The sequence below is a fragment of the Doryrhamphus excisus genome, linkage group LG20 (assembly GCF_037039965.1).
Source record: "Doryrhamphus excisus strain RoL-2023G ecotype Guam linkage group LG20, RoL_Dexc_Guam_v1.1, whole genome shotgun sequence".
NCBI classification, from domain to species: Eukaryota; Metazoa; Chordata; class Actinopteri; order Syngnathiformes; family Syngnathidae; genus Doryrhamphus; species Doryrhamphus excisus.
The window spans coordinates 9,779,063-9,804,867 of record NC_136376.1 but is presented as its reverse complement, the minus strand read 5'-3'; the positions used below and the strand labels follow the sequence as shown (position 1 = coordinate 9,804,867).

The 25,805-nt window shown below is 39.6% G+C and overlaps 4 protein-coding genes across 7 annotated transcripts; 2 read left to right on the top strand and 2 right to left on the bottom strand.

Moving 5' to 3' along the window:
* Positions 1 to 408: 408 nt before the first annotated feature.
* spast (spastin) lies at positions 409 to 6,714 on the bottom strand. Of its 2 annotated transcripts, none has more exons than XM_078799378.1 (16): positions 6,335 to 6,714; positions 6,170 to 6,269; positions 6,019 to 6,102; positions 5,089 to 5,255; positions 4,899 to 5,011; positions 4,732 to 4,825; positions 4,576 to 4,650; positions 4,403 to 4,474; positions 3,688 to 3,763; positions 3,497 to 3,588; positions 3,339 to 3,418; positions 3,215 to 3,257; positions 3,061 to 3,140; positions 2,905 to 2,975; positions 1,725 to 1,765; positions 409 to 1,641 (listed from the first exon to the last, which is right to left on the bottom strand). In XM_078799378.1, the coding sequence occupies exons 1-16, from the start codon at positions 6,341 to 6,343 to the stop codon at positions 1,516 to 1,518; spliced, it is 1,323 nt and encodes a 440-aa protein (XP_078655504.1). In that variant the 5' UTR covers positions 6,344 to 6,714; the 3' UTR covers positions 409 to 1,515. The 2 variants fall into 2 exon arrangements, with proteins under 2 accessions (XP_078655504.1, XP_057914295.2); XM_058058312.2 differs by having other exon boundaries at positions 6,170 to 6,253.
* A 1,073-nt stretch (positions 6,715 to 7,787) lies between these two features.
* Positions 7,788 to 15,668, top strand: memo1 (mediator of cell motility 1). 2 transcript variants are annotated; one of them, XM_058058976.2, is made up of 9 exons: positions 7,788 to 8,276; positions 10,806 to 10,887; positions 10,975 to 11,043; positions 11,778 to 11,890; positions 11,973 to 12,084; positions 12,354 to 12,496; positions 12,578 to 12,654; positions 12,752 to 12,856; positions 13,543 to 15,668. In XM_058058976.2, the coding sequence occupies exons 1-9, from the start codon at positions 8,216 to 8,218 to the stop codon at positions 13,672 to 13,674; spliced, it is 894 nt and encodes a 297-aa protein (XP_057914959.1). In that variant the 5' UTR covers positions 7,788 to 8,215; the 3' UTR covers positions 13,675 to 15,668. The 2 variants fall into 2 exon arrangements, with proteins under 2 accessions (XP_057914959.1, XP_057914958.2); XM_058058975.2 differs by lacking the exon at positions 7,788 to 8,276 and adding an exon at positions 9,108 to 9,582.
* Positions 15,669 to 17,522: 1,854 nt separating this feature from the next.
* Positions 17,523 to 20,669, top strand: srd5a2b (steroid-5-alpha-reductase, alpha polypeptide 2b). 2 transcript variants are annotated; one of them, XM_058058919.2, is made up of 5 exons: positions 17,523 to 17,843; positions 18,262 to 18,422; positions 19,047 to 19,103; positions 19,223 to 19,373; positions 20,136 to 20,669. In XM_058058919.2, exons 1-5 carry the CDS (start codon positions 17,569 to 17,571, stop codon positions 20,200 to 20,202), a joined length of 711 nt encoding a protein of 236 aa, XP_057914902.2. In that variant the 5' UTR covers positions 17,523 to 17,568; the 3' UTR covers positions 20,203 to 20,669. The 2 variants fall into 2 exon arrangements, with proteins under 2 accessions (XP_057914902.2, XP_057914901.2); XM_058058918.2 differs by having other exon boundaries at positions 19,047 to 19,148.
* A 1,406-nt stretch (positions 20,670 to 22,075) lies between these two features.
* On the bottom strand, positions 22,076 to 25,560 carry mkks (MKKS centrosomal shuttling protein). The gene is made up of 4 exons (XM_058058916.2): positions 24,472 to 25,560; positions 24,220 to 24,401; positions 24,034 to 24,144; positions 22,076 to 23,103 (listed from the first exon to the last, which is right to left on the bottom strand). Exons 1-4 carry the CDS (start codon positions 25,454 to 25,456, stop codon positions 22,681 to 22,683), a joined length of 1,701 nt encoding a protein of 566 aa, XP_057914899.2. The 5' UTR covers positions 25,457 to 25,560; the 3' UTR covers positions 22,076 to 22,680.
* Positions 25,561 to 25,805: the final 245 nt, after the last annotated feature.

The following is a 25,805-nucleotide window of genomic DNA, read 5'->3' as shown; positions in this document are numbered from 1 at the left end:
CTCAGATTAGCTTTTGGCTGGTCATGGGGTCTCCATCGGGGAAGTGCATAACTTTACTTATCGCTGGTATGATCTCATCTACAAAATAGATGTATTGTGTAATAAAAGTAATGCATTATGCATATATATATATAGTCGAACATAATGTAGGTAGTGGTTGACTCACATGACTTCCATAAAGGCGGGGTAGGTTCAGTCCAGGGTGTACACTGCCTTTCACTCTAAGTTAACTGGGATAGGCTCCAGGACTGAAAAGCATAATTGATAGAAAATACATGGATGGATATGCAAGTATAGTGGAATACAGTCTATTGTTGTCACAAACAATAGACATCCATTATACTTGAAATAGTCAGTTCCAGTGTCAAACTGCCACCATTATAAAAGCTTTATTTAAACTATACAGGCAAAATTGCTTGATAGCGAACCCTTAATGTTGTGACAAATGATGAAAGTCGTATTGATATTTATTATTGTTGACTGATCCATATTGTACTGAGCAGCCAGGACATAGATGTGTGTCTGCTTTCATTATCTACAGGGACACATGACGGCAGGACACTTTATGTCAACTCAATTCATCCATTTTGTATACCGGTTATCCTGTTTGGGTTAATGGGTGAGCTGGAGCCTATCCCAGGCAAAGCTGGGAAAAAGATGGGGTACGCCATAAAATGCCCATACAGTATAGACAACCATTCAGACCAAGACTTCATCTCACCAGCCCGGAGATTAGCTTTTGGCTGGTCATGGGGTCTCCATCAGGGAAGTGCATAACTTCACTTATCACTGGTCTGATCTCATCTACAAAATACTCACACATACACGTAGGTGCATGAACACACACGTGACACACACTTCATCCTTCATTGTAATGTCAACATTGGAGAAGAGGCTATTTATTTCAAGACTTTCCACAGCATTCGATATATCTGCGTTTGTAAAAAATCTGTTGATTCCAGATGCAGATACAAAAACATATGCGGTAGTCTGTTTCTGCAATGCTTTAACACAGATTCATACAAATGCAATCATTAAAAATCATCATTTTACAGTGAAACTATAAAAAGTGGTAAACAAAGCAAAGTGTCATTGGGTTTTACAACTTCATTCTACTTCCACATCCGTTTTTCCTACATTTTCCATCACCTGAATGTGCCACTGAGCTTGGTGAAGTGAAAACATATGCAAGTTACTGTCATTGGGGCAAACTCAAGGCTTTAAAGCTGTGTGCTGCCCTCTTGTGGCAAGAAAAAAATACTCAATTGCAGACCATTTCTTGAAACTATATATTTAAGAAAAGTGCTGCAAAGTGTTTCAATCAAATATAATGAAACTCTGAATGAAAAAAAAGTTGTCTTTCCCATAAATCAGGAAATCTAAACATAGTAATTCCAAGTCAAACATCTATATAGGAAACCTAAACAGGTTTGTCAAAAGATCTAGAATGCCGTGCACCCCTGCGGGAGGGTCAACGTTATTTTATTTATTTTTTGCTATACAGCTGAATTACATTCAAAAAGCAGTCGTGTCACCAAAGTCCTTGTTCCACTGGTTGTACATATTGAGAGTCGTTGGGCTAACGCTGGGCTTGATGCGCTTTAGGGAATCCTCAAAGTCTTTCATCTTGATGTTTCGCATCTGTGAATGAGAAAATGAAATTACAGAGGGGAACGTCCAAGTGAACATGGACAACTATAACATCTGTAACAGAGGGAACTCACCTGATTAGCAGCCATGTGCCGGACTTGGTCAGGTCCCAATTCTGTGCAAAGAGAACATTTTTTGCAATTAAAATGATGTTGATGATACTGTACAGGAATCAGGAGAACATGTAAAACGTCAGAACTTAAGACAGTTTTTAGAACGTTCTAAATATCTGTCCTTCCTCTTTTGGAAAAGAAAAACTTACAGTATCACTCAAGACATTATAAACATCCAGCAGCAACACATTTTAGCATGACTACCATTTTAATGAAAAATATATTGACCCAAGTCGACAATCTACCTTGAGAAGCGTTAGTTTGCTCTTACTGCTTGATCAGAGAGGTGTCACCCTGATAAAGATGATGAAGACTGAAAAGCAAGAGCTCGCTCGTCGTGTGTGGTGCCATGAACTATAAATGTAGTATTTGCAAATTTAACATTTGCGTTCAAAAACTGAACAATGTAGAACACAATTACTAACAATTTATAACATATATATACGTATGCAAAGTTGATATTTTATGTCAGAGACACTTTGAATTTCACACATCGGCATTTGCATTTGAAAATAAGGCAATTTTTCTACAACATAAGGGAAAATCTACCCCTTGCTGTTTGGGGTTTGTACACACATAAAACAAACTACCAATTAAAAAACTGAAAATTAACTAAAATAACATGTTCTTCTAGCTAGGAGACCAGGGTTCAATTCCACCCTCGGCCATCTCTGTGTGGAGTTCTCCCCGTGCATGCGTGCGTTTTCTCCGGGTACTCCGGTTTCCTCCCACATTCCAAAAACATGCTAGGTTAATTGGCGACTCCAAATTGTCCATAGGTATGAATGTGAGTGTGAATGGTTGTTTGTCTATATGTGCCCTGTGATGTACGCCGCCTCTCGCCCAAAGGCAGCTGGGATAGGCTCCAGCACAACCCGCGATCCTTGTGAGGAAAAGCGGTAGAAAATGAATGAATGAATATGTTCTTCTACTATCAACATGTAAGGTTAGTCCTCATAAATTCACAAACTTGAATCCATTTAATTAATGCTGCCAATCTAGAATTTAGAAAGCTGCACATTGTTATGTGGTACAAAAATCTAATGTCTTCCATTCTGTTGTTATCAACATTTAGTCAGCTAACAGACTTATTAAAAAAATCCAATTTGTATGAAATATTCGCCATGTGTAAAGTTCTTACCTCTAATTGGTCCAAGTGCGGCATCTTTAGCTAATGATGTCAGATCACTTCCTGAATATCCTGTGGTTGCTCTGTCATTTGGGAAGAATGACAGGTTTGACATGAAATTATGATGTAAAGTTATGAATGTAAACGTGGTGAATTTGTGACACTCACTTTGCAAGACAGCTCAACTCGTTTTTGCTAAGTGGACTCCCATGCTTTGCTAAAAGGTGTTCCATAAGTGTGGCCCTTGTCTGAAATGATCACAGAATGTAACATTTGAAAGATTTTGCTTAAAGACGCTGATTTTGGTAGGAACAGCAAATACCTTCTCATCAGGCAATGCCACGTACACCCTTTTGGCGAAGCGCCTATAAGATATAACAAAAGCAAAACTGTACATCTTTGAATGTGCAAAAACATAATGCGACAATGAGGGGTAAATAATATACCTTAGTACCGCTTCATCAAGCTCCTGAGGTCTGTTGGTGGCTCCCATGACAAGCACCTTGTCATCTCCTCCAGACTGCACCTGACAGCAAAAAGCACCAATGTGGAGCATCAGTTAAGTGGCTCTGCGGTGCAGTTTTTGAACTATACTAGCACTCACCCCATCAAACTCAATGAGGAACTCTGTTTTTAAACGACGTGAAAACTCCTGCTCTCCTTCCCGCCTTTCACAGAGCAAGCTGTCAACTTCATCTGCACGCGAACACACAAAAACATAATTTCGCCCTTCAAACAACAATAATAAACACAGGTCTCTTTGTAAGGCTCCATCCTAAGTGTTACAGTACCAACCAATAAAGATGACAGAGGGCTGTAATTCTCTGGCAGCTGCAAATAAAGCTCGGACAAGCTTCTCACTCTCTCCAACCTTTGACGAGATCACAATGGAATTAGCAAAAGACATCAAATGTAGAACAAAAACATGAAGAAACTATTAATTGATCAAAAAACAGAGCCTTCTCCATCGCTGCCCCCACCCTCTGGAACTCTTTGCCCCATTCACTCCGTGTTTGCCCTGACCTTCCCAGTTTAAAAAAACAACTAAAAACCCACCTGTTTAAATCTGTTTTTAATGTCTAACTTTTTATATCTGACTGCTGTGCCCCGCCCCGCTTTTTCTCATGTTTTAACTGTGTATTAACCAATGAATGTTGTATTTTGGTGTGTCTTCTACTCTGTTTACTTGCTTTTATTCAACTCCGTTCTTCTGTAGTCTTTGAGTATTTTGAAAAGCGCTATACAAATAAAACGTATTATTATTATTATTAAAATTAGAGACAGGATTTAGGGAATTCGAAATTGATTTACAATTCCGTTAGTTGCTTGGAAAGTTGTTTAGTCTCAACTTTAAACAAGACCATGATGTCAGCTATGGGAATTGGAGCTGCTATATCCACGGAGACATCCGATATGACACCACTGCAACGGGCAGTGCTGTACAACACTGGCATCAAACCAGGAGCTCAAATCATTAAAACAGACATTCTCCCATCCCTCATCATCTTACATATTTAGATGTCAAACTGGCAGCGCTGATGTTGAAAAAAGTGGCGTTGGACTCCGCTGCTACTGCTTTGGCCTGGTAAGGGGGAAGTCAAGCTGTGATTCAAGCAATGATCAATAACAAAAATGGTTCCTTCCTAAGTAATTGCAAATTAGAACAGACTGTCCTTGACTCACCAGCATGGTTTTCCCATTTCCAGGTGGACCAAATAAAAGCAAGCCTCGGGCTGGAGCTCTCAAACCAGTGAAGAGCTACATAGCGAGAGATAAATACATCATTAAATGTAGTGCATGTTACGGTAAACATGACTCGCTTTTTTATTAGCCGTTTACCTCCGGTCTTAAGGCAGGAAGGATGACAATCTCCTGAAGTGCTTGCTTGGCCAGATCCTGGCCCGCAATATCATTGAATGTAACAGACACGCCACTGAAACGAACACAGGTTTTAAGGACTCCATTGAGTACCTTCCTCCAGAGTGCATCGCATTGTTTGGACTTACGTGTCAACTATTTCATTCAGGATCATGTTAGCCAGTTTGCTGTCCACATTCTTGAAATTTTTTAGATCCCTTTTCTGAGGCGGTTTTTGAGCTCTCCCTGCCCGTGGGGTTACCTTAAGCATCACAAAAATCATTTCAGGACTTTAAACAGAAAAATGCAGGAACAAGCGTAATATGTAATACAATTTACCTTTAAATCAGGAGTTCTGCAAGGTGGTTTGCCTGCTGTGGAGGGCCTGATGTTTTTAGACACCCCTCTTATGGCAGGCTGACTTTTAGGAGGAGGTTTTGCTGGGTGCACAGTATTATTTGAAGCGTTCCGGGTTTGGGGCCTGTCTTTGGAAGCCAGTGTGGCTTCTACAAACAATAGTGAACATTTTTCCAAGTAAGAACAATATATTTAAGATCAGGATATCATGCCCAGTTGCTGTCATCAGAGCTGTCTAACATTATTAATGTTCACACACTACACCCCAATAAAAAACAATCATTCATTCATTCACTACCGCTTTTCCTCACGAGGGTCGCGGGGGTGCTGGAGCCTATCCCAGCTGTCTTTGGGCGAGAGGCGGGGTACACCCTGGACTGGTCGCCAGCCAATCACAGGGCACATATAGACAAACAACCATTCACACTCACATTCATACCTATGGACAATTTGGAGTCGCCAATTAACCTAGCATGTTTTTGGAATGTGGGAGGAAACCGGAGTACCCTGAGAAAACCCACGCATGCACGGGGAGAACATGCAAACTCCACACAGAGATGTGCCCAGGGTGGAATTGAAGCCTGGTCTCCTAGCTGTGAGGTCTGCGTGCTAACCACTCGACCGCCATGCCGCCTGCGAAACGATCAATGACCATAAAATAATGTATTGGTGTAAGAACGCAGCTAGAAAAGTGCTATTTTCATCTATGACATTTATTATGTCTGTAATGGAACATAACATCTTGCAACTTTTTGAACTATTGCATGTCTTTATGCAACAAATCATGCACACTCACACTGGGTGGAGCAAAAGTGATGCGACTGCCTCTAGGTCACGTGGTAGCAACCCAGCATTTTACTCTACTCAACTACATTTATTGTTGGCTGACCCTAAAGCACATTAGTCTCCTACCTAAAAGAGCAAGCCTATCTTTTGCCATGGTGAGATTGGTGATCATTTTATCCTGAAGTCTCTTGTCTCTCTCATACTGCTCTCCTGTTGACAAACATTTGGGTTAGCGTGACAACTTCCAGTTTCATGTGATCGCTTGTTCAAATCATACCTTGTCCCGTGATCTTCACTGCGATGCCGCTTTCGAGTTCAACAATCCCTCTCTTGTACCACTGCAGCGCATCCTCCTTCTCCCCTGTCAGCACACAAGACTTCTTACAGAGCTGTCATGCACCAAAACATGTTAGCTAGCAACCCATAGACACCATAAACACACCTGTGTCATCTTCGTCGATTCTCAGTGCCTTGGATATGTACTCAAACGCCTGCTTGTGGTAGTTTCTAACCACTTCGGTGCTGTCTTTGCCTTTATTTGTTTTGACCGACATTAGCTTCTCGTTACAGTTCCCTCGCTATAAATGTTAGCATATTATTTCACAGAATACGGTAAAGTTGGACTAAACCATTACAGCTAACACATATCTATACAACGTAGTACTGTTTTTTTCCCAACTATAAGCTTTTCTACATTAAAAAGACATATTATAACTTATCGGAAACAAATTCCACGTCGGTTCTCGTTGTTTATCGACGGAATGAAGCCACGGTTCAGTGCATTAATTTCTGAAAGCAGTGACAAACTTCCGCTTTCACATTTAAACCCCGCCCTCTTGCTGCAAGGCTGAGACAAGAGCAACTTCCGGATAGGCTTTCGCATTAAAAGCATAATTTATGCGATGACGTTTACATTTTGAAATATACTTTACGTGGTGTGCATGTGAATCAAACGTTGTTTGATTCCGGGAGTTCATTAATATGTTGATATGTTGAATATTGAACTTTTTGACATTTTTGTTGGATGATTATTAGCTACAAGCTATAATCATCAAAATGATTAAGAAATTAATATATACATGCTCGGGTGTGTTGTAATCTATAGAATAAGTTTTACTTTTTACTTGATTTATTGAAATAAGTGACATTTTCAAAATTTTCTAAAAGTTAAATTTTCAATTTAACTGTATAGTAGTGTGAAAAAAACAATATACATATAGGTCAGTATTGTATATTCTATATTCAGTATGTAAATTCTAGTCTAAATACAAATTAAAGTAGGATCTCCTATGCTGAATATTGAAAACCACAAAAGACTTTACAAACTGAGTTACTGGGGCCTTGTCTTTTTCAAGATGCTAAATATTATTTGAGGAGAAAATGAATGAATGAATATGTTGCAATATTACTCCATATATATCATGGAAATGCACCCCCTAGAAGTTATGAGAAGCATTACAATCCAAATGGATGCTTGGTTTGTGCTATGATCTTCACAAAATGCCATGATTGCTGTTAGCATTGATATTTTTGCAGAAGATGTCCAATATGGAGCAATTTCAATAAAAAATGTGTGTAAATGCTGAAGTGTAGAATGAATGAATATGCCCTGAAATGTGCTCAACTCTATTTGCCAATTGAGGATTTGAACCAGCGATCATCAGATTCGGAGATGACCACTGGCCACTTTGAAGCTGGATTGATTTGAATCAATTGAAAAATGTGAGAGAAGTTAGCAGACAACAGATGAGGCAGAATAATACTAAGAAGTAACAAGAAGTGGAGGAATAAATATATGAAAAAGTGCACAACTTTATGACACAACAGTGCAGTGAATGGTTGACTTTGTGTGTGTGTGTGTATACGTCACGGACGAGGCCCCGCCCACTTGACCTCTTTAATTTCGGTTAATCACACAGCCAATCAAAGTTCTTCATAGTCTTGAGCGACTAGCGATATCAACTATCTCTTAATTTTAGGATGCGAAAGATTATTGTTGATTTTATTAGTTGAATTTGCCATGTTGTGATTTTTTCTACTTGACCAGCAGACTGCTTGTTAGCTTCTATCGCTGACTTCAACTGGCCAGCAAGCAGCTGACGGAAGACCTAGCGTGTTAGCTTGCTAGCGTGTTAGCCTGCTAGCCTGTTTGCCTGCCAGCCGACAGTCTCTCTCCAGTGCAACTGTTCTTTGTCTTTTCTCTGCGAGCAAGTTAGCCACAACAGTCACTTCCTACTTGTGCTTGCTGACACTGGCACACAACCTTATTTTAAACCACCTGGCAAGATTTAACTACACCAAAATAGGCGGCTTTGGAACCAAGATGTCCAACCGAGTGGTGTGCAGAGAAGCAAGTCACGCCGGGAGCTGGTACTCTGCTTCGGGTAACTGTCAACACAGCACCGGCCGTGTTAGCACACTGTGATAGCTGCTTTTTTTTCCATTTCTTGCTATGTCAGCGCTATCCTTTGAGTTTGTTTAGCGTCTCGTTTTGCGTGTAATGTCCAGTGACAGCAACCAGTGAGAACAAAAGCCCTTTTAAAGAGCAATTTCAATGCGAGCTACCATTTGGGATGTAATTCAGCTGATGGAGCTCTGGAGCTACTATAGTTAGCATATTGCCTTATTTTGCTTGCTTGTCACTCTGCAGTGTCTGCTGTTTATTCGCGTTCATGTCTCACCCGCAAAATGTTTAGCATTTCCAAAAAGCAGCCAACGCTATAATGGAAAATGGAAAGAATGCCACCATGACGAATGTTACAGAACTTGCTGGCCCAGCAACCACCCGGCTGGATAGATGAAACATCATAGCAGCAACTCTTTAAACTAAAGATGGCAGTGTTGTTTTGGGCTCCTTTTGTCTTGTGTGTGAAACTGTCACTTACGTTCTGCTATCAAATACTCCCCGCTGAGAGACAAAGAACTAGGTAGGGCACATAAACCGAGTATTCGTGTTCACCCCTTCCCCCCATTTCCATTTCAGCAGCTAGCCGCTTGCCTGTTATCCCTTTAAGCCTGTCTGTCTGCACTGTAATGATAGCTGTTTGTTCTTCCTGGGACGTCCATTAGATCAGCAATAATGCCAACCTGTCTCATTGTGTTACATAGAAAGAAACCTTAACTGTATTTATTTGTATCCCTTTATTTTTTACTAGTGGTGCAGACTCCACATCATCAGACATTAGCTGTCAGTAAGTCACAAAAATACAAAATATACACTGTCTGGGCCACCTTTAGCTTTTATAATGACACACATTCAAGCTTCTGTAATGTCACATTTATTTCTGTCAGGATTGCATAGATTAAAAAAAAAAGAATTTGTATTGATGGCGGGAGATGAACAAAGTTGTCCCCACTGTCCTGCCATGTTTTCATGATGCCCTGGACAGTCTCCTTTGATGCATGCCAATAATTTGATGCTTCTGAAACAGACCTAACGTCTTTTGCAATCATAGGATTTTGTCCTTCGTCATGGTTGTTTAACAAAGGAGAAACGACTCACCAAATAGTCTGCTGGCAGCTGGAACATGCAGTAATTATCCAATGGAAGGCTCTTGACTATTTGCTTAGTTAAATCCAGGTGGCAGTAGTTTTTTTTTTGGGAGACGCAGTGTATTATTACCATGCAAGTTACTATGGAATTAAAGGAACAGTCTACCCCCACAGCTGTTTGTCATCCTCCATTAACCAGTAAGTAGCCTGCTAACTAACAAACAGACGTAAAACATTCCACAATTTCTTTTTCATATACGTAAAAAAATAAGCCTTGGTGGAGGTCTGCATACTGCTCAGGGACTAGTTATGTCAACATTAATGTGAAGCTTTTACACAGTGCAGTGATCCCTCATTTCTCATGATTGGTTCCAGACTGTGATAAGTGAATTTCCGCAAATAAATTGAATACTTTTATAGGTAGAGCATAGAAAACCTTATTTAACCTTATTTATGACCATCTAAATACAGCTTTTAACATTAGTAGAGCCCTTCTAGACATGAACTAGCACCCCTACAATCACCATTACACTCAGATTATCCAATATAGTAGACATAAAAGAAGTAAATAAGCCATTTAAAACATAAATGAGACTGATGCTCATGTTTGTTGCGATAAACGTCTTCTCTCTGGGAGCGACGTTTGTGGGTGGGGAGCGTGGTGGGCGGGGGTTAGGGTTGAGTTTTGGCTACAAACACACAAACTCGACAACACTGTTCAATTGCTTGATGGTTATTATATATATGTACGTTTGCGCCAAAATAACCAGTCAAAGCAATGATAACCACCAGTCCAAACCGTCAATGCTACACTGTGACGTATGACGCTCCGAACAGTATTGGTCATGTGACATTTGCGGCACGATATAAGCTCTGAATAACGACTTTGAAGCAGTGTGATTCAGGAAATCTTGCACAAGCGCCGAGGCTTTGGGCTCATTTGACCATCTCTATTTTAAGTTGTATATGATGCCACCAAGAGGCCTTCCAGAAGCTAGGGACAGAAACAGGGTGGTTTGAAAATGACAGTTGCCATTTGTTGTTTTATTTATCAGTCATCAACTGAATAAAGGCCTGTTGTTCCGCCAATCAAGTCTGATGCTTGCTTGTATGTCTCACCGAACATGACAGTAACATTACTGACACCCTGTGGCCAGAATGCCTTGTATTTGTATTTTAGCCATTTTTATGCTTGAAAATTAATATGCATATGACTTTGACTACTAATTGACTGTATCCATGTTTTGAATACCCCCATCTTGGATTTACCCCACCTAGTCCCACCAATAATGACATTATGTTTGTACTGTAATCCATTGTTAGTGGTTTGGCAATATTATGATGAGTAAATAATATTGAAAATAAATACATTCTCATTCCATTGTCATCATTGCAATTTTGTTTTTGTCCTTCCTTTTCAGGATCACAGCTGAATGCACAACTAGAAGGCTGGCTGTCTCAAGCTCAGTCCACAATCAAACCCGCCAGAGCCATCATAGCTCCGTAATCACACATTGACAAATGGAAGAGAATTATCATCTGGGCATAATAAGTCATCTCATGTGTGAATTGCATGTTTTTTGTTTGCAGGCATGCAGGGTATACCTACTGCGGTGCTTGTGCCGCACATGCCTACAAGCAGGTTGACCCCTCTGTTACGTAAGTCCCCTTTCTTACTGAGGTATTAAAGTACAGTATAGTGGATTTTCGGATTTCATTTAAAATTATTGCTAAAATACAGTACGACTGTTTTTCATACATGGTCTCGGTCATCATATGGCCAAACCGTGCGCCTTACATTTTGCCCAAATAAAGCATTCCTACATTGATGACTCGGTAGGTCGCTGTCCTTTAAAGCAGCTGTATCACCACGGTAACTACACTAACCTGGTCAGGACTGTATTTTCTGCACCGTAAGGCGCACCTGATTATAACGGGCAGTCTCAATTACTCTGTCTATTTTTGTACTTACGTAAACTCCTTTGCGCAACACGGCATGATGCCTTTTCACTTCCTGGTTGTTGTACATCTTATATTTCAATGGGAGCGATGCAAGCCGAGTTCTTATAAAATACACTTCTGTAACCTTATGGTCGTTTTTCCGGTTTGAAACGGCACCAAACATGCTCTCTTCTTTTGCAGCGTTACATCATCAACTCTTTGTGCCTCTTGTACAAAAATTATTAATATGTCTTTGGGAGTGAATGAGTTAAAAACCATCTATCTTGACACATTTTGATGAAGGTTTTGCTATATAGCCATATACAGTACATCCACAACTATAAATGTTTTGACAACTTTAGAGGTATATTTTGAATTTAGCAGTTCCACTGCACATTGTCTTCATCCTCCTGACACAATCTATGAATGAGACAATGTCTATCACCCTTCAGTCGTAGGGTGTTCATCCTGGGACCCTCTCACCATGTGCCCCTCTCCCGCTGTGCCCTGTCACCAGCAGACGTCTATAGAACACCTCTGTACGATTTGAGAATCGACCAGAAGGGTATCATTGTTTCTTACTCGAGCCACAAAAAAGGCACGGATGGCAACTGTAGTGTGTACTAATCAAAATGATTGATTTCCAGTTTACGCCGACCTCTGGAAAACAGGGTTGTTTGAGCGGATGAGCATGCAGACGGACGAAGACGAGCACAGTATCGAAATGCATTTGCCTTACACTGCTAAAGCCATGGAAAGGTAATACATGTTCAATTGAGCAAGTCTAATTAAATCTCGTGTGCTTCTACAGAGAGTTGCTATTTGGCTTAATTAAATTGTATTAATTAGCTTTCTTGAATCACGTTAGCGCAGTATTACATATGATTTAGCTGGAGTCCAAGCACATTTCCGCAAACTGAAACACTTAACGAGTCAGTTGATTGCATTGGAGGCAGACACACATCAAGTGCACGCTGGTTTCAGATGACCGCTCCTCCTTACTGAACACTGAGTTCTTTCTACGTCAGCCACAAAGACGAATTCAGCATCGTCCCCGTGCTTGTGGGCGCTCTGAGCGAGTCCAAGGAACAGGAATACGGGAAGCTGCTTAGCAAATACCTGGCGGACCCTTCTAACCTTTTCATCATCTCCTCGGACTTCTGCCACTGGGGTGAGTTGCGATGAACAGAAATAAAGAAAACCGCATTCATGAGCATTCTCTGTTAAAGCTGGCTCTATTCTTCCAATGAAGGTCAGCGGTTCCGTTACACGTACTACGATGAAGCTCAAGGGGAGATCCATAGGTCTATTGAGCATCTTGATAAAATGGTAACCACGTGTGTTATGTAGTTATGTAGTCAAATCTCATAAATATTACCGGCGGATTGAAGACGATCACAACTAAGTTCCTTGGTAATTTGTACAGGGAATGGGCATTATAGAGCAGTTGGATCCCACGTCTTTCACCAACTACTTGAAAAAGTACCGCAACACCATTTGTGGACGTCACCCGATTGGAGTGCTACTAAATGTGAGTACTACAAAAGTTATAATACACAATAATAATACACAAATACATGGAGAAAATTTTTTTTCTAAATAATTATTATAAATGACACATGAACTGCATGGTTCTTGCATGGTGCTATGGCTAGCTTTAGCTTGTTAAGATGAAGCTATAAGGAGGTTTAATGGCAATCATTCATTCATTCATTCATTTTCTACCGCTTTTTCCTCACGAGGGTCAGCGGTTCCGTTACACGTACTACGATGAAGCTCAAGGGGAGATCTATAGGTCTATTGAGCATCTTGATAAAATGAAGACAGCTGGAGCCTATCCCAGCTGTCTTCGGTTGAGAGGCGGGGTACACCCTGGACTGGTCGCCAGCCAATCACAGGGCATATATAGACAAACAACCATTCACACTCACATTCATACCTATGGACAATTTGGAGTGTTTTTGGAATGTGGGAGGAAACCGGAGAAAACCCACATATGCACGGGGAGAACATGCAAACTCCACACAGAGATGTCCGAGGGTGGAATTGAACCGAGGGTGGAATTGAACCCTGGTCTCCTAGGTGTGAGGTCTGCGCGCTAACCACTAGACCGCCGTGCCCTAATGGCAATCATGAGCCAAGAAAATGAAGTGATGTCTACATCTTACCATATTGATGAATGATCAATCCCTGTTTGGGTTGTCATGTTTTTTGCAGGCTGTAGCTGAGCTGAGGAAGAACGGTTTAGACATGAACTTCAATTTTCTGAACTACGCTCAGTCGAGCGAGTGCAGGAACTGGCAGGATAGCTCCGTGAGTTATGCAGCGGGGGCGCTCATCGTTCATTGAGGTTGACGATCGCAGGGGTCACTGCAGCAAAAGCAGCCCTGCCCTTTATTATCTATCGCCATAACCTGACCTAAAAACACGCCCCCCCCCCCCCGTCCCCTCACCTTACTCCTCCAATCAACGCCTACTATTTGCAGGAAGGACCTGGACACGCCAAGGCAATAGTCTTTTGGCTTATTATGAGGATTATTATTATTATTATTATTACTGTATGATCATGTGTGGAAGGGGGTCCGATTTGGGCTCTTTGGGTTCCTCGTCTCTTTTATGACCTCATTATGGATTAGCATTGTGAAAAGCAATCTTCATTGGGACACAAGGCGGCCTGTGCTCATGTAATCTTCCTCACTAAAGGAATGAAAATGAATCCACACATCATCATGGGAACCAATAACTGCAGTGTTGCTCGATGTGTAACTCCAACCATAAACCAGTTTCATAGACAATAACTACCATTACTCAACATACAATGTGTTGGAGTTTCTAACAAAAGGGCTGCATTGACATCACTAACCCCCCCCCTACAAAACCAAAAACACACTTCTAACTCTCATATTATCTTTTATTCACATTTGATTACTCTTATTTATCCCTTTTGCTAGATTTAGTAGGTGTGGTATTATTGACTGAATACTATGTAGATTTCAACACCAACAGTGTTGTCACAGATGCTTTTTAGTTATTAACAGAACTGACCCAGTGAACTAGTGCTGCATAAAAGCCCGACTTTGCTTTATCGATATGAATTCCCACAAGCAGACTACATGGCGCGTTACCAAAATAATAAAAGCTGCAAATGGAGTCGCCCTGTAACTATAAAGATTTGTTTTTAAATTGTACGAACTATTATTGTAATACTTCAGTAGCAAGAATCTGCATTTATTTTATTGTTTTGGTTAAAAATGTCCAATCTTAAAAGATGATTGAATGTTTTGGCTTTGTGTGTGATAAAATTCCATTTGGATTTGATCTCAGTATCAGTAGCAAAGAACGATGAATTCTGTATTGGAATTTGTTAACGGGCGGTATTTCGGATTTTATGAGCTGTATTTTGAATTGATCAGCTTTGATAATATCCGCGCAATGAAATGTGTACCATTATGAGGGTGGAAGTACACACAATGCAAGCTGTAACTATTATGATGGCAGCATGGACTTAATGGCAATATATTCCCGGCAGCGCACAGTTTCCACCATCCTGCCGTTTGAGGATTATTACTTTGTACAGGAGGGTCCCCCACTCCTGATGTTTCCCACTCTTAACATGATGCAGTCCTCTGACGTTTGTCGTCCTCTGTGCCATAATAGTGTTATGAAAAATAAAGGTTATAACTCCGTGGGCACAGACTGAAAGCTGAATCACCAGTCACTTGACCTCTGGTGTTAATTTCAAAGCAGTAAAGCACGACACACTGTGTTATTGTGCCTTTTGATCACTGTTGCACAAACACACATAAAGCATATTCTCACTTGTAGTCTTATTTAGAACTTGGTCTGTTTTTTTTTTGTTTTTTTTCACCCCGTTTTTACATGTGTAATCCTTTCTCCTTTTTCCTACCTGGTGCCCACAAATATCATCTTTGGCCCACAGTGTGTGAGTGACCCCCCCAACCCCCCCATCTGTTGGTCACAAATGGCACCAACTGTTATCTGCTTTCTACAGCAGGGAGTGGTGGTCACCTTTTTCCACCTCGCCTCATTCCTGTAGAGACGAAGCCTGAACCTCAACACTGTTCTTTTGTTTTTTTATTGATCTTTATTTGTCTTTTTAGTATCAAGGGGAGGGGTTTCTGTATTTTTTTTTCTTGCTTGGACGATGAGAACGTACACACACACACACACAACATTAACCGAAAATATACTACTTACTCCCTAAATGGAGTTTTTTGATCTCAGGTTCCACTGACAAAGCATCACAAGAGGGTCTTCAGATGAGGCCGAGGATTTATGTTACAAAGCAAGTAAAGTGTACTGAAAAGCTTGTCTCCTGTCTTTTTTTTTTTTTGGTTTGGCAGCACACAAACATTTACTTATTTTAACGCAGCATCGATGACGTGCCGAATATGATGTATTTGATCACAAAAATGCTCACTAAATGACATTTAAAACAATAGAATTTAAACTAGCAACCTCAAAATGTTGTACTGATTTGTATAAAGTAAACAGTTATAGTGCCAATATTACACCTTAAAGCTTAATTTTAATGTTATGACTATTCTACGTAGATAGTATATATTGGCTTGATTGAAAATAAAAACACAATCTCTTATTTTTTTTAAATGTACTGAATACATTGCAGTGTGAATACAATACAATACAGTGCAGTGGGTGGGTTAAGCCGTGTCACATATTTGACTTGTGTTTGTTTGACACATGGGTGAGGTAGTTGTCTGAATCACTGCGTGTGAAAAGCTACTTAAACCATCAAATGGTTGTCTCAGATTGACAATATATTGCCTCTGACTATTTGCAAGTCATGTAACCAGCTTGTATGTTAAAAGTTTCAATATAATTCTCAGGAAGCAACTGGCGGACCAGATTCCAACGCTTAGGGGGCCAGATGTAGCGCCCGGGCTTTAGTTTGCTCACCCCTTGCTGTATGTAGCCTGTTGGCCAGTCAATCAAAGGTCACATATTGCTGTACACAAACAATTCCCACACACGTTCACAATGTCACTGAGTGGGGAGCAAACACACACTTTGATTAGTGCAAGGGAGTGCATGCTAGAATCTGGAAAAACTGGTTATCTTTCTTTGGTGTCCTTCAGTATGGAGATCATTTTGAATGTTATCAGCTGAAACCTAATTATATTTCCTTAACAAGGAAACAGGAACAGTTGAAGCTCTTGATCATCATCAGTATGCACCGTCCATAATATATAAGTCAGGGGTCTCAAACACACGGCCCGCGGGCCAAATGTGGCCCGCAGGACACCAGTTTGAGGCCCCCGCCTTGATATGAAAGTTTAATGTTAGTGCGGCCCCCGCAAGTTTGATATGGATGCTGTATGGTATCATGTACCCAGAAAAAAATTATTACGTTTGATTAATGTTCATGTTAAAGGTTAAATAACTGTTAATAGTTATCCTCCCTATCCGTGTGGAAGTGGTAAGTTTTTGGCTATTTAAGTTTAAAGGAAATAACTTGAAGGCTACCGTTTAGGTCGCTAGCTCTCTAGTTTGCGAGTTTGCATGTGTCTCAAGACCCTGCAGTTGCGCAATATGTTGTAAATAAAAAGAGTATAAATGTGACTATAGTCGTGTTTTGTCATGTCTACAGGGCTCTAATAATGCTTTGTTCATTTTAATCTGAAAGTCTACCCACCAACTATATGTGGTTTCTTAAGTTTTTATTATTTGCCGTTTTATTATTATTATTATATTTATTTATTACTGATTGATTGATTTTCTTTATTCTTGATTTATTTATTTTTCATCTTATTTTGTGTAGAAAAATAAAAAGTAAGATATTTGAGAACAGTGGAATGTTTTATCAGAGCTTTTCTTGTAGAAAATTGGAACCAAAGCAAAGTTTTTAAAAATTTTTTGTTTTTAATAAATGCGTTTTTTTTTTTTTTGGAAAACCTGATGCGGCCCAGCCTCACCCAGACCCGAGCTCCAGTGGCCCCCAAGTAAATTGAGTTTGAGACCCCTGCTATAAGTGTATATATATATATATTGTTTTACAATAATTCATGTATGATGACAAAGATACTGAACATGTTAGTAGTAGCTGGTTGAGACAGATATACGCTAAACATGAATTTGTGTTTTGTTTGTATTTACACACACAAAACTCCGTTTTTTTCATGCTATGACACGCCTCTCTGCATTTGGGAGTAGCCACAGTGGCTGTTTGACGCTTTAAAGCACTTCACAGCAGACAAAGGCAGCATGGACTGCAATGAGAATTTGCTCAACTATCTCAGCATCGGGATGATCCTGGCAGGACTGTGGCATCTCTACCGCCACAAGAAATACCAAACCTGCTATGGCCGCCACATGGAGCAAACTCCTCACGCCAAATTGGTCCCAGCCCGACTGGCTTGGTTCCTTCAGGAGTCACCAGCTCTTCTGGTCCCTTTGCTTCTGATGCTCACATCACATAAACCTTCCAGTGTGGGGAAGATGCTACTGCTTGGAACGTTCTGCCTGCACTATTTTCACAGGTAAAGAAAAAGCTGTGGGATATGCAAAAATGCAGTATTAATGCAGTAATATCAGATTTACATACAGTATGTATACTAGAAACAACATGGCTAATTTTTAATTATATCCCTTTCTGTTTTTGGAACATTACATCATATAACATGAAAGAAACTATATGGACTAATGATTGCATATTGATTATATTGCATTTGTATTACTCAGTAAGAAGTAGTGAGACAATATGGGTGACATTAATTCCATGCCCAGGGTGTCCAAATGTTTTTCAATTGAGGGCTGCTTTGATATTTAGTAAGCCAACAGTTAGGCTAAGAAGTTATATATAGTCCAAGAAAAAACTGCCATGTCATCTTTGTGATATAATTGGAAAAAGTGTATTAATGGTTAAATTTTCCAAATACTTATTCCACCCCATCCCAGAACATTCATCTATTCACTCCTGATCAGAGGGAATCCATTGCCACAGAGTGTGATGTTAGGGGCGGGCTTCTTCTGCTCCGTGAATGGCTTCGTGCAGGGACACTACTTGCTGCATTGTGCTCATATGGATGAGCGGACGTCTGACGTTTGCGTCTACATTGGTGGGTTTGTGAAAAAACATTGGAGGATCATATTTAAAAATGCATCCTGCAGAGCAATAACGTCTGCACACGTCTGTGTTTGCGAAATATGTCAAAGCATGTGATATTACGCGATAACGATGGATCTGCGTGATCGATCGATAACGCTGCGCCCCGAGATGGATCCATCGTTAGTGCACAAATCGATTTCTGCGCTCACGATGGATATAACTGCCTTGCGCTGGACACCGATGCTTTGACACTGCGCTGACTATATAATGACAATCGTTGATCTGCTAATTGCATACAATGACAGTGTTAGGTTTAGGGTTTGGGGTTAGGGTTCACACTCCCCCCATCGAGAACAAAGTGAACTGCTTGTGTAAGATTTTCGGAGTGGAACCGCTGCTGAGAGGAGCCATCTGAGGTGGCTTGAGCATCTGTTGTTTTAAAACTGATCTGGAGACTTTACCGATCCACAGAGACTTTGTCTTTGTGAAAAAACGACTATTAGACTATTAAACTATTAAACAGATATTAGAACTTACATATAAATAAATTAATTTATTCCTTGATTGACCAGCAGCCGCCAGTGATACATATACAAATGTTCTTCAATGAGTCTTTAAAGTGTATTTCTTCTAGGTGTACTACTGTTTTACATCGGGATGGCCATCAATATTCACAGTGACTACAGTTTACGTAAGTTAAGAAAACCCGGGGAAGCCATTTATAAGGTCCCTACAGGTAAGAAACACGTGCAGGAACCCAACGTATCTGCTGTGTGTGGAGTCGTTTGTAGGTGTTCTATTTTCCCGCAGGTGGTTTTTTTGAATATGTGTCTGCTGCAAATTACTTTGGAGAAATTCTCGAGTGGTTTGGTTACGCCATGGCCACTTGGGGCCTTCCATCACTTGCATTTGTGGTGTTCACTGCATGCTTCATTGGACCAAGAGCCATATACCATCACAGGTATGGAAATACAGTAAAGTCTCGTTATATCGATATCGGTTATAACGAATTACTGCTTACTACGATACTATTTTTATTTCCCGGCAAATTTCTAGTCTTTTATGATATAATTAGCTCCGTTAGTACGATACCCGGTTATTATGATAATCTGGTTACTACGATGCCCTTTTCATCTCCCGCCAGCCAATTTGGTCTGCTTATATCGATACAAAAGCAGCTTAAATCAATCTTTGCTTAAGGATTTCAATACCAAAAAAGAACACGGCGAACGGCTGCTTCCAGTCAACTTTATTTTTCACACTTCCACCACCAGAGCACAGCACACACACCGATTCCCGCATTTCCTGGTTCACAGGTCATGCTCAACCCGCCCCACATAGCTGGCCAAACACATGCCTGCAACAGAAGAACCAACTGACATAGCATACACACCTATTCCAACGAAGACACAAGCGTACAAATACATGTATTTAATTGTGTTGTATTCTTTTTATCGCTTGCAATAATCACTGGTTTTCATATGTACATGCTGGCATTCATGGTTTCGTGGAGAGAAACCACGAACGCAGTTGGTTCTTAGTGCATTATTGCCCACTTTTAATGCAGTTCGGCGCAGGATCGGATATATCGACAGTCCGGTTATATCGATATTTTTTCCAACTCCCGACAATATTGATATAACGAGACTTTACTGTACTAGGAAGTATCAACTACACTATGTATCGGATCAACTGACTGTTTGTTTGGGTTGCTGTTTTCTAGGTATTACAAGAAGACATTCAAGAACTACCCAAAGTATCGAAAAGCTCTGATTCCATTTTTACTTTGAGAAAATCATCAAGGTCATTTAAAAAGGGGGCTGCAGTCTCCCCAAGACTGAATACAAATCAAAGCCCCCAAGTGAGTCAGGTTGAAAATATCATGTAAATGTAGGATACACTCTTCGGTTACTATTTCCAAACCCAGTTAATTACTGGTCGTTTACACATGGGTTAATTATCCAGATAGATGCTCTGTATGGAGGAACTATGGAGGTATTCAATGAGAAGGTATAATTAGTAAGCTAGAAACATTTAACTAGAGACACACTGTATTCTGAAGGTAGTCTGTTGCTTTGTAATTATTTTATATTCTTCAGTAGTTAAAATGTTTACATGAATTAAATGTGTTGGCTTTATGAAAATGTGGCAAAAGATGTGTTTCTGTGTGAACATCAAGGAGTAGTGAAAATGTATCTAGAAAATGTTTAGGAGTCATATCTAAGACTGAATACATTGTATGGTGTTTATACTGCAAAGAAAGACGAAGCTGAGAGTTTGACATACATCAGGGGTGTCAAAGTTCAGTTATATTCATATATAACATATGAATATCAGTATATATGAATATAAATAGGGATATAACCATATGATACATTTGATTTGTAATATTTTACTCAGAAATTGATACCTTGCTTTAAAATGAGAAGTGAAGTGAGAATGTCAAGGTGAAAAGCAGACATTAAAGTATTTATTTTGCTTCACATTGCTTGCGCCGGGGCTGGAAAACAGGACCTTTGTTCGTAATGTTAGAAGACAACGCTGACCATTCAGCAAAAAGCCTAGACTGCCGTGCTGGGCGAGATATATACTATACCAGGGGTGGGCAAACTTTTTGACTGGCGGGCTGCATTGATTTAACAAAATTGACGGGGGGGCCACACTCGATATTTTACACATAACAGTCCAGCTGGAATTATTGTATCTGTAAAAGTGTCATGCAATGTGATGTAAAGTGTGTTATAAATTTATAATAATAAATTGATTATTATTTGTTATTATTATTATTTGTTATTATTATTATTTGTTATTATTATTATTTGTATTATTATTATGTGCCTGTGTCCCTTTTTTCAGGAGCACTTTGTAAATAACAGACCACATCAAATAACGAAATTATTAAATCTGTAAAAGTGTCATGCAATCTGCTATATGTGCACTTTAAGATCATTTATTTGATGTAAAGGGCGTTATAAATTCATAACAATAAATTGATAATTATTTATATTATTTGTTATTATTATTATTTGTATTATTATTATTATTATATGCCCGTGTCCCTTTTTTCAGGAGCACTTTGTAAACAACAGACCTCATAAAGTGTTATGCAATCTGCTATATGTGCACTTTAAGATAATTTATTTGATGTAAAGTGCGTTATAAATTTATAATAAGAATAAATTATTATTATTTGATATTATTTATTATTTTATATTATTATTATTTGTATTATTATTACTATTATGTAAATTTATAAGAAGAAGAATAATTTAGTATTATTTTATATTATTTGTTATTATTTTATATTATTATTATTATTATTATTATGTGCCTGTGTCCCTTTTTTCAGGAGCACTTTGTAAACAACAGACCGCATCAAATAACAAAATTATTGTATCTGTAAAAGTGTCATGCAATCTGCTATATGTGCACTTTGAGATCATTTATTTGATGTAAAGTGCGTTATAAATTTATAATAATAAATTTATTATTTTTTATATTATATTATTTGTTATTATTTTATATTATTATTATTTGTATTATTATTACTATTATGTAAATTTATAAGAAGAAGAATAATTTAGTATTATTTTATATTATTTGTTATTATTTTATATTATTATTATTATTATTATTATGTGCTTGTGTCCCTTTTTTCAGGAGCACTTTGTAAACAACAGACCGCATGAAATAACGAAATTGATAAAACCGCCAAACCATGAAAATGTCGGCTCAAGCCATGATGCCAGCTTGTATGTTGACTTTAAATGAAATACTTTGGAAAGAACGGGCGGGCCGTATTCAAATATTTGGCGGGCCGGATGTGGCCCCCAGGCCGTAGTTTGCCCACCCCTGTACTATACTATACTGAGATACTGAAATGATACTCAAGTTTACTCAAAGGATACCTAATAAAGCATACATTCTTTATATAGAAAAGTCTTGAAATGTCTGTTACAAAATACAGAACAGCATGCAACCCGACAAATCGCGGTCCGAAACCCAACCTAATTCGATGGCTGCATCTGTACACGGGTCAGACCAGCCAGGTTCCACTTATATTTAGCACTAAAGCTGCGACAATTATTAATCAATGATTCAATTAATCAACTATTTTGGTAGTTGTTAAATCGTCTTTTGGTGTAAAAAATGTAAACATCCTTTGGCAGACATTCTTTGTGTTATAGCCAAAGACAACTGATAAATCATCAAAAATAATAATTATTAGTTTCAACAGGACTTCATGATTTGCTTGTAACAAACCGCTATTAGTTCATATCTTGTATGATATATCGCACATCAAGAGCAACGTTTGCAGTTTCTACAGCAACTTGTAAAGCGTTGATCTTTGCTGTGAAAGAGTCGAGCACGCATGGCTTCACATTATCGCCTCTGGACAGTGACACCGGGGAGAACACTGGGTATTTAGTGTTCAAGTGACTCCACTTGTGATTTGGGCTACTCTCCATTAGTCCACAACCACAGTTTTTCATGCAAGCCTCCGTGTCCTCTTGCAACGTGTCCACTGGCCGAGTCCAATGGTGAGCGCTAGTCAGATCAACGAGAGAAGTCTCACCGTCGTGTTGTAGCGATTTAGCTACCGACTCGAGAGAGCTGCAGAACGCCTCCACTCCAAGCATGTATTCTGTCTGCGAGCAGCCTATCTTGGACGCGCTTCCAGTGGTGTCACACTAGGATTAAATTGGAGCACAATTAAGATGAGGAATCAAAAAGTCGATACCATACATTATCACATACTACAGTATTAATTGTTGACAAAATATTATTGTTGAAATATTTTTGCAATTATTGTGTTTACACTGTTTAGATATAATACATATAATAAACTGAACATTTTCTGTAAACAAAATGGTCTTTTGATTAAATAGTACGTGATAATAAGCTCATGATTAAATAGTATGTGATAATAAGATCATCACATGGTTTGTCTGGTATCGGGCCCAGTATAATGCCCCCAAGTGTAAGTATGATACTGACACTTGGGGGCATGATACCTGGCCTGATACCAGACAAACCATGTGATAACCTATAATTATCACATACTACAGTATTAATTGTCCCTGTACCCTAGAAACCGCCCATGAATGATACGGGAAAAGGCCGAAATGATACTGTGTCAAAGCCCAGGGCAGTGATACTGATAAAATATAGAGTTTAACCATGTCCAGTATCAGTCCCCGTAGCTGTCCGCTCTGGTATCGTGCCCGTGAAACAACCAATCAGAGAACAGCGCACGTGAACACACACTATAAATATTCCTAGTGCTTCTCCAGTCACCAAAAAACCCAAACTTGATGAATGGAACTTTAATTGTCAGACATTGATAAGATAAGACTGTTGATAAAATATTATTGTTTAAATATTTTTGCAATTATTGTGTTTACACTGTTTAGATATGATACATGTAATAAACTGAATTTTCTGGAAACAAAATGGTCTTTTGATTAAATAGTATGTGATAATAAGCTCATGATTAAATAGTATGTGATGTGTCAGTATCAGCCCGAGACCGACACTTGGGGGGGAATGATACCTGGCCTGATACCAGACAAACCATGTGATAACCTATAAATATGTGAGCAAATAATGATGGATTTTACCTGGTGTCTGATGTAAGCAGCTAAGTGGGTCTCGGTGCACCCACCGCCAAGTACAGCAAACGGTTCCTTCAGGGTGAGACGCAACACATGTTCCGTCTTCTGGCACGCCACCTGTCAAAGCCACACAGAATAAATCAATTCCATTCAGTAAACTGTCCATATTTCATACTTTTAACTCGATCATACCTTCAGTTCATTTAACATTGTCTCGTTCCTGTGACACAGGACTGCGGTGCAGATCACTGACTCCCCTGCAGGATATAACTGCAGCATCGTCTTGGATCCAAATTGTCTAGAAATCATATTCCCCACCTTCCCGTAGGCTTTGGTAGGGATGGTTGTGAGCAATGTTGCCACAGGCTGGGACCCTTTTAAGGACAGAAGAGTTAAAAGTCTTCTACACAACATGACTTAATGACGACTCAGGTAGTCCTTTACCTGAGAGTTGAGTAAGAGGCTGCATGAACTTAATCCCCACTCTCTCTATGACGATGACACCATGACTTCTCAGATATTGCTGCAAGACTGGGTGAATGACCCTCTGGCACACAAATAAATGTACACCATCTTTCACCACCTGTTTGCCAATCTCAAGGAGCTGATTCAAGATGTCGGAGTCCATGTCTGCAATACTGTGCACTTCAATCGTTCCGTCTCCTAGTTCAGAAAGATCTCCAGCAAGAGATGCACTGAACAATACCATACGAAGGGGATTAGAGGTGGGATTCCTCATTTCCAAACCCTTATAGTCATCCGGCATTTCTACTAAAACGCCTGGGAACACTGCAGAGTCTTTCACAGGAAGACCATCAATAGTCACTTGAAGTGTCATGCCCAGTGTTACTATGCCATTGCTGTTAGAAGGCACTGTTAATAAAAAGGATTGCACTGCTAACTTGCTAATGTGAAGTGCCTCTTGCCCTGTTAGCATACATGCTGGTTTGCTGCAGAGCACACTGCGAGCCAACGTGATCAAGTTATGGCTGCTGCCAAAATCCAGGTTCACTTTGCAACCACAGTCCTCTTGTTGAAGGTAACTGGTGCACAGACCCAACAGGTGTTTGTTCACAACGGTGGTCACTTGACCCTTGAGGCCAAACTGTTTGGCTCGTTCAATAAGTGTCAAACAAACAATGGCTGCAAACAAGCCGCCGTCACTGAAACGACCGATGTGATTGTGAATGGAGGATAAAATTAGATTTAGGAACGGCTGTGACGAAGAAATGTATGGCAGAAGAAGCGATGACGTTGACGTGGTCACAACTTGCCCCCCAATGTTGTTGTGGACGTGTTTCAATCTTCCGGAAGGACCAAAACAAGATCTGAAAAGCTGACCGAGAAGATTAACTTTGACCAAGATGTCGCTCGTTTCCAAAGGCTGATCTGTGCAAAGCGATGGTGATTTCTTGACCAGTCGAGACATCACTTTTCCTGAAACGTATGACTGAAAACTACTTTCGGCATATTTGCATATGTTGGACAAGCTGGTTCGGCTACTACTTTTAACATCATCGATTAAGTCAAACCGTAAACATTATTAGACGCTACTACTATGCCTGATAAATGGATAAAAAATCTATCGAATGAAACTTTTACTAAAGCGTGAAAAAAATCAATGGACTCTCTAAAATTAATATAATTTTAACGCAACATAAATATAAAAAAACATCCGGATTAAACTGCATCCGTGCAAAGATTTATTGTTTCAGTATTAATACAGGCTTCACTATGGGCTCCTTGTTTCCATAGCAGTGGCCACAGCGTTGGGTCCT

What these genes read in the sequence shown, in the direction of transcription:
- spast (XM_058058312.2), bottom strand. Translation starts at nt 6,446, where the DNA reads ATGTCGGTCAAAACAAATAAAGGCAAAGACAGCACCGAAGTGGTTAGA. An exon ending in AGTGAAGATCACGGGACAAG is followed by an intron (nt 6,103 to 6,169) that starts GTATGATTTGAA and finishes GTTTGTCAACAG; the next exon opens with GAGAGCAGTATGAGAGAGAC. An exon ending in TGGCATTGCCTGATGAGAAG is followed by an intron (nt 3,141 to 3,214) that starts GTATTTGCTGTT and finishes TGATCATTTCAG; the next exon opens with ACAAGGGCCACACTTATGGA.
- memo1 (XM_058058975.2), top strand. Translation starts at nt 9,516, where the DNA reads ATGCAAGTTACTATGGAATTAAAGGAACAGTCTACCCCCACAGCTGTT. An exon ending in CAGGTTGACCCCTCTGTTAC is followed by an intron (nt 11,044 to 11,777) that starts GTAAGTCCCCTT and finishes ATCACCCTTCAG; the next exon opens with TCGTAGGGTGTTCATCCTGG. An exon ending in TTTGAGAATCGACCAGAAGG is followed by an intron (nt 11,891 to 11,972) that starts GTATCATTGTTT and finishes ATTGATTTCCAG; the next exon opens with TTTACGCCGACCTCTGGAAA.
- srd5a2b (XM_058058918.2), top strand. Translation starts at nt 17,569, where the DNA reads ATGGACTGCAATGAGAATTTGCTCAACTATCTCAGCATCGGGATGATC. An exon ending in TGACGTTTGCGTCTACATTG is followed by an intron (nt 18,423 to 19,046) that starts GTGGGTTTGTGA and finishes TATTTCTTCTAG; the next exon opens with GTGTACTACTGTTTTACATC. An exon ending in CATTTATAAGGTCCCTACAG is followed by an intron (nt 19,149 to 19,222) that starts GTAAGAAACACG and finishes ATTTTCCCGCAG; the next exon opens with GTGGTTTTTTTGAATATGTG.
- mkks (XM_058058916.2), bottom strand. Translation starts at nt 25,456, where the DNA reads ATGTCTCGACTGGTCAAGAAATCACCATCGCTTTGCACAGATCAGCCT. An exon ending in CAATGTTAAATGAACTGAAG is followed by an intron (nt 24,145 to 24,219) that starts GTATGATCGAGT and finishes TGGCTTTGACAG; the next exon opens with GTGGCGTGCCAGAAGACGGA. An exon ending in CTGCTTACATCAGACACCAG is followed by an intron (nt 23,104 to 24,033) that starts GTAAAATCCATC and finishes ATTTAATCCTAG; the next exon opens with TGTGACACCACTGGAAGCGC.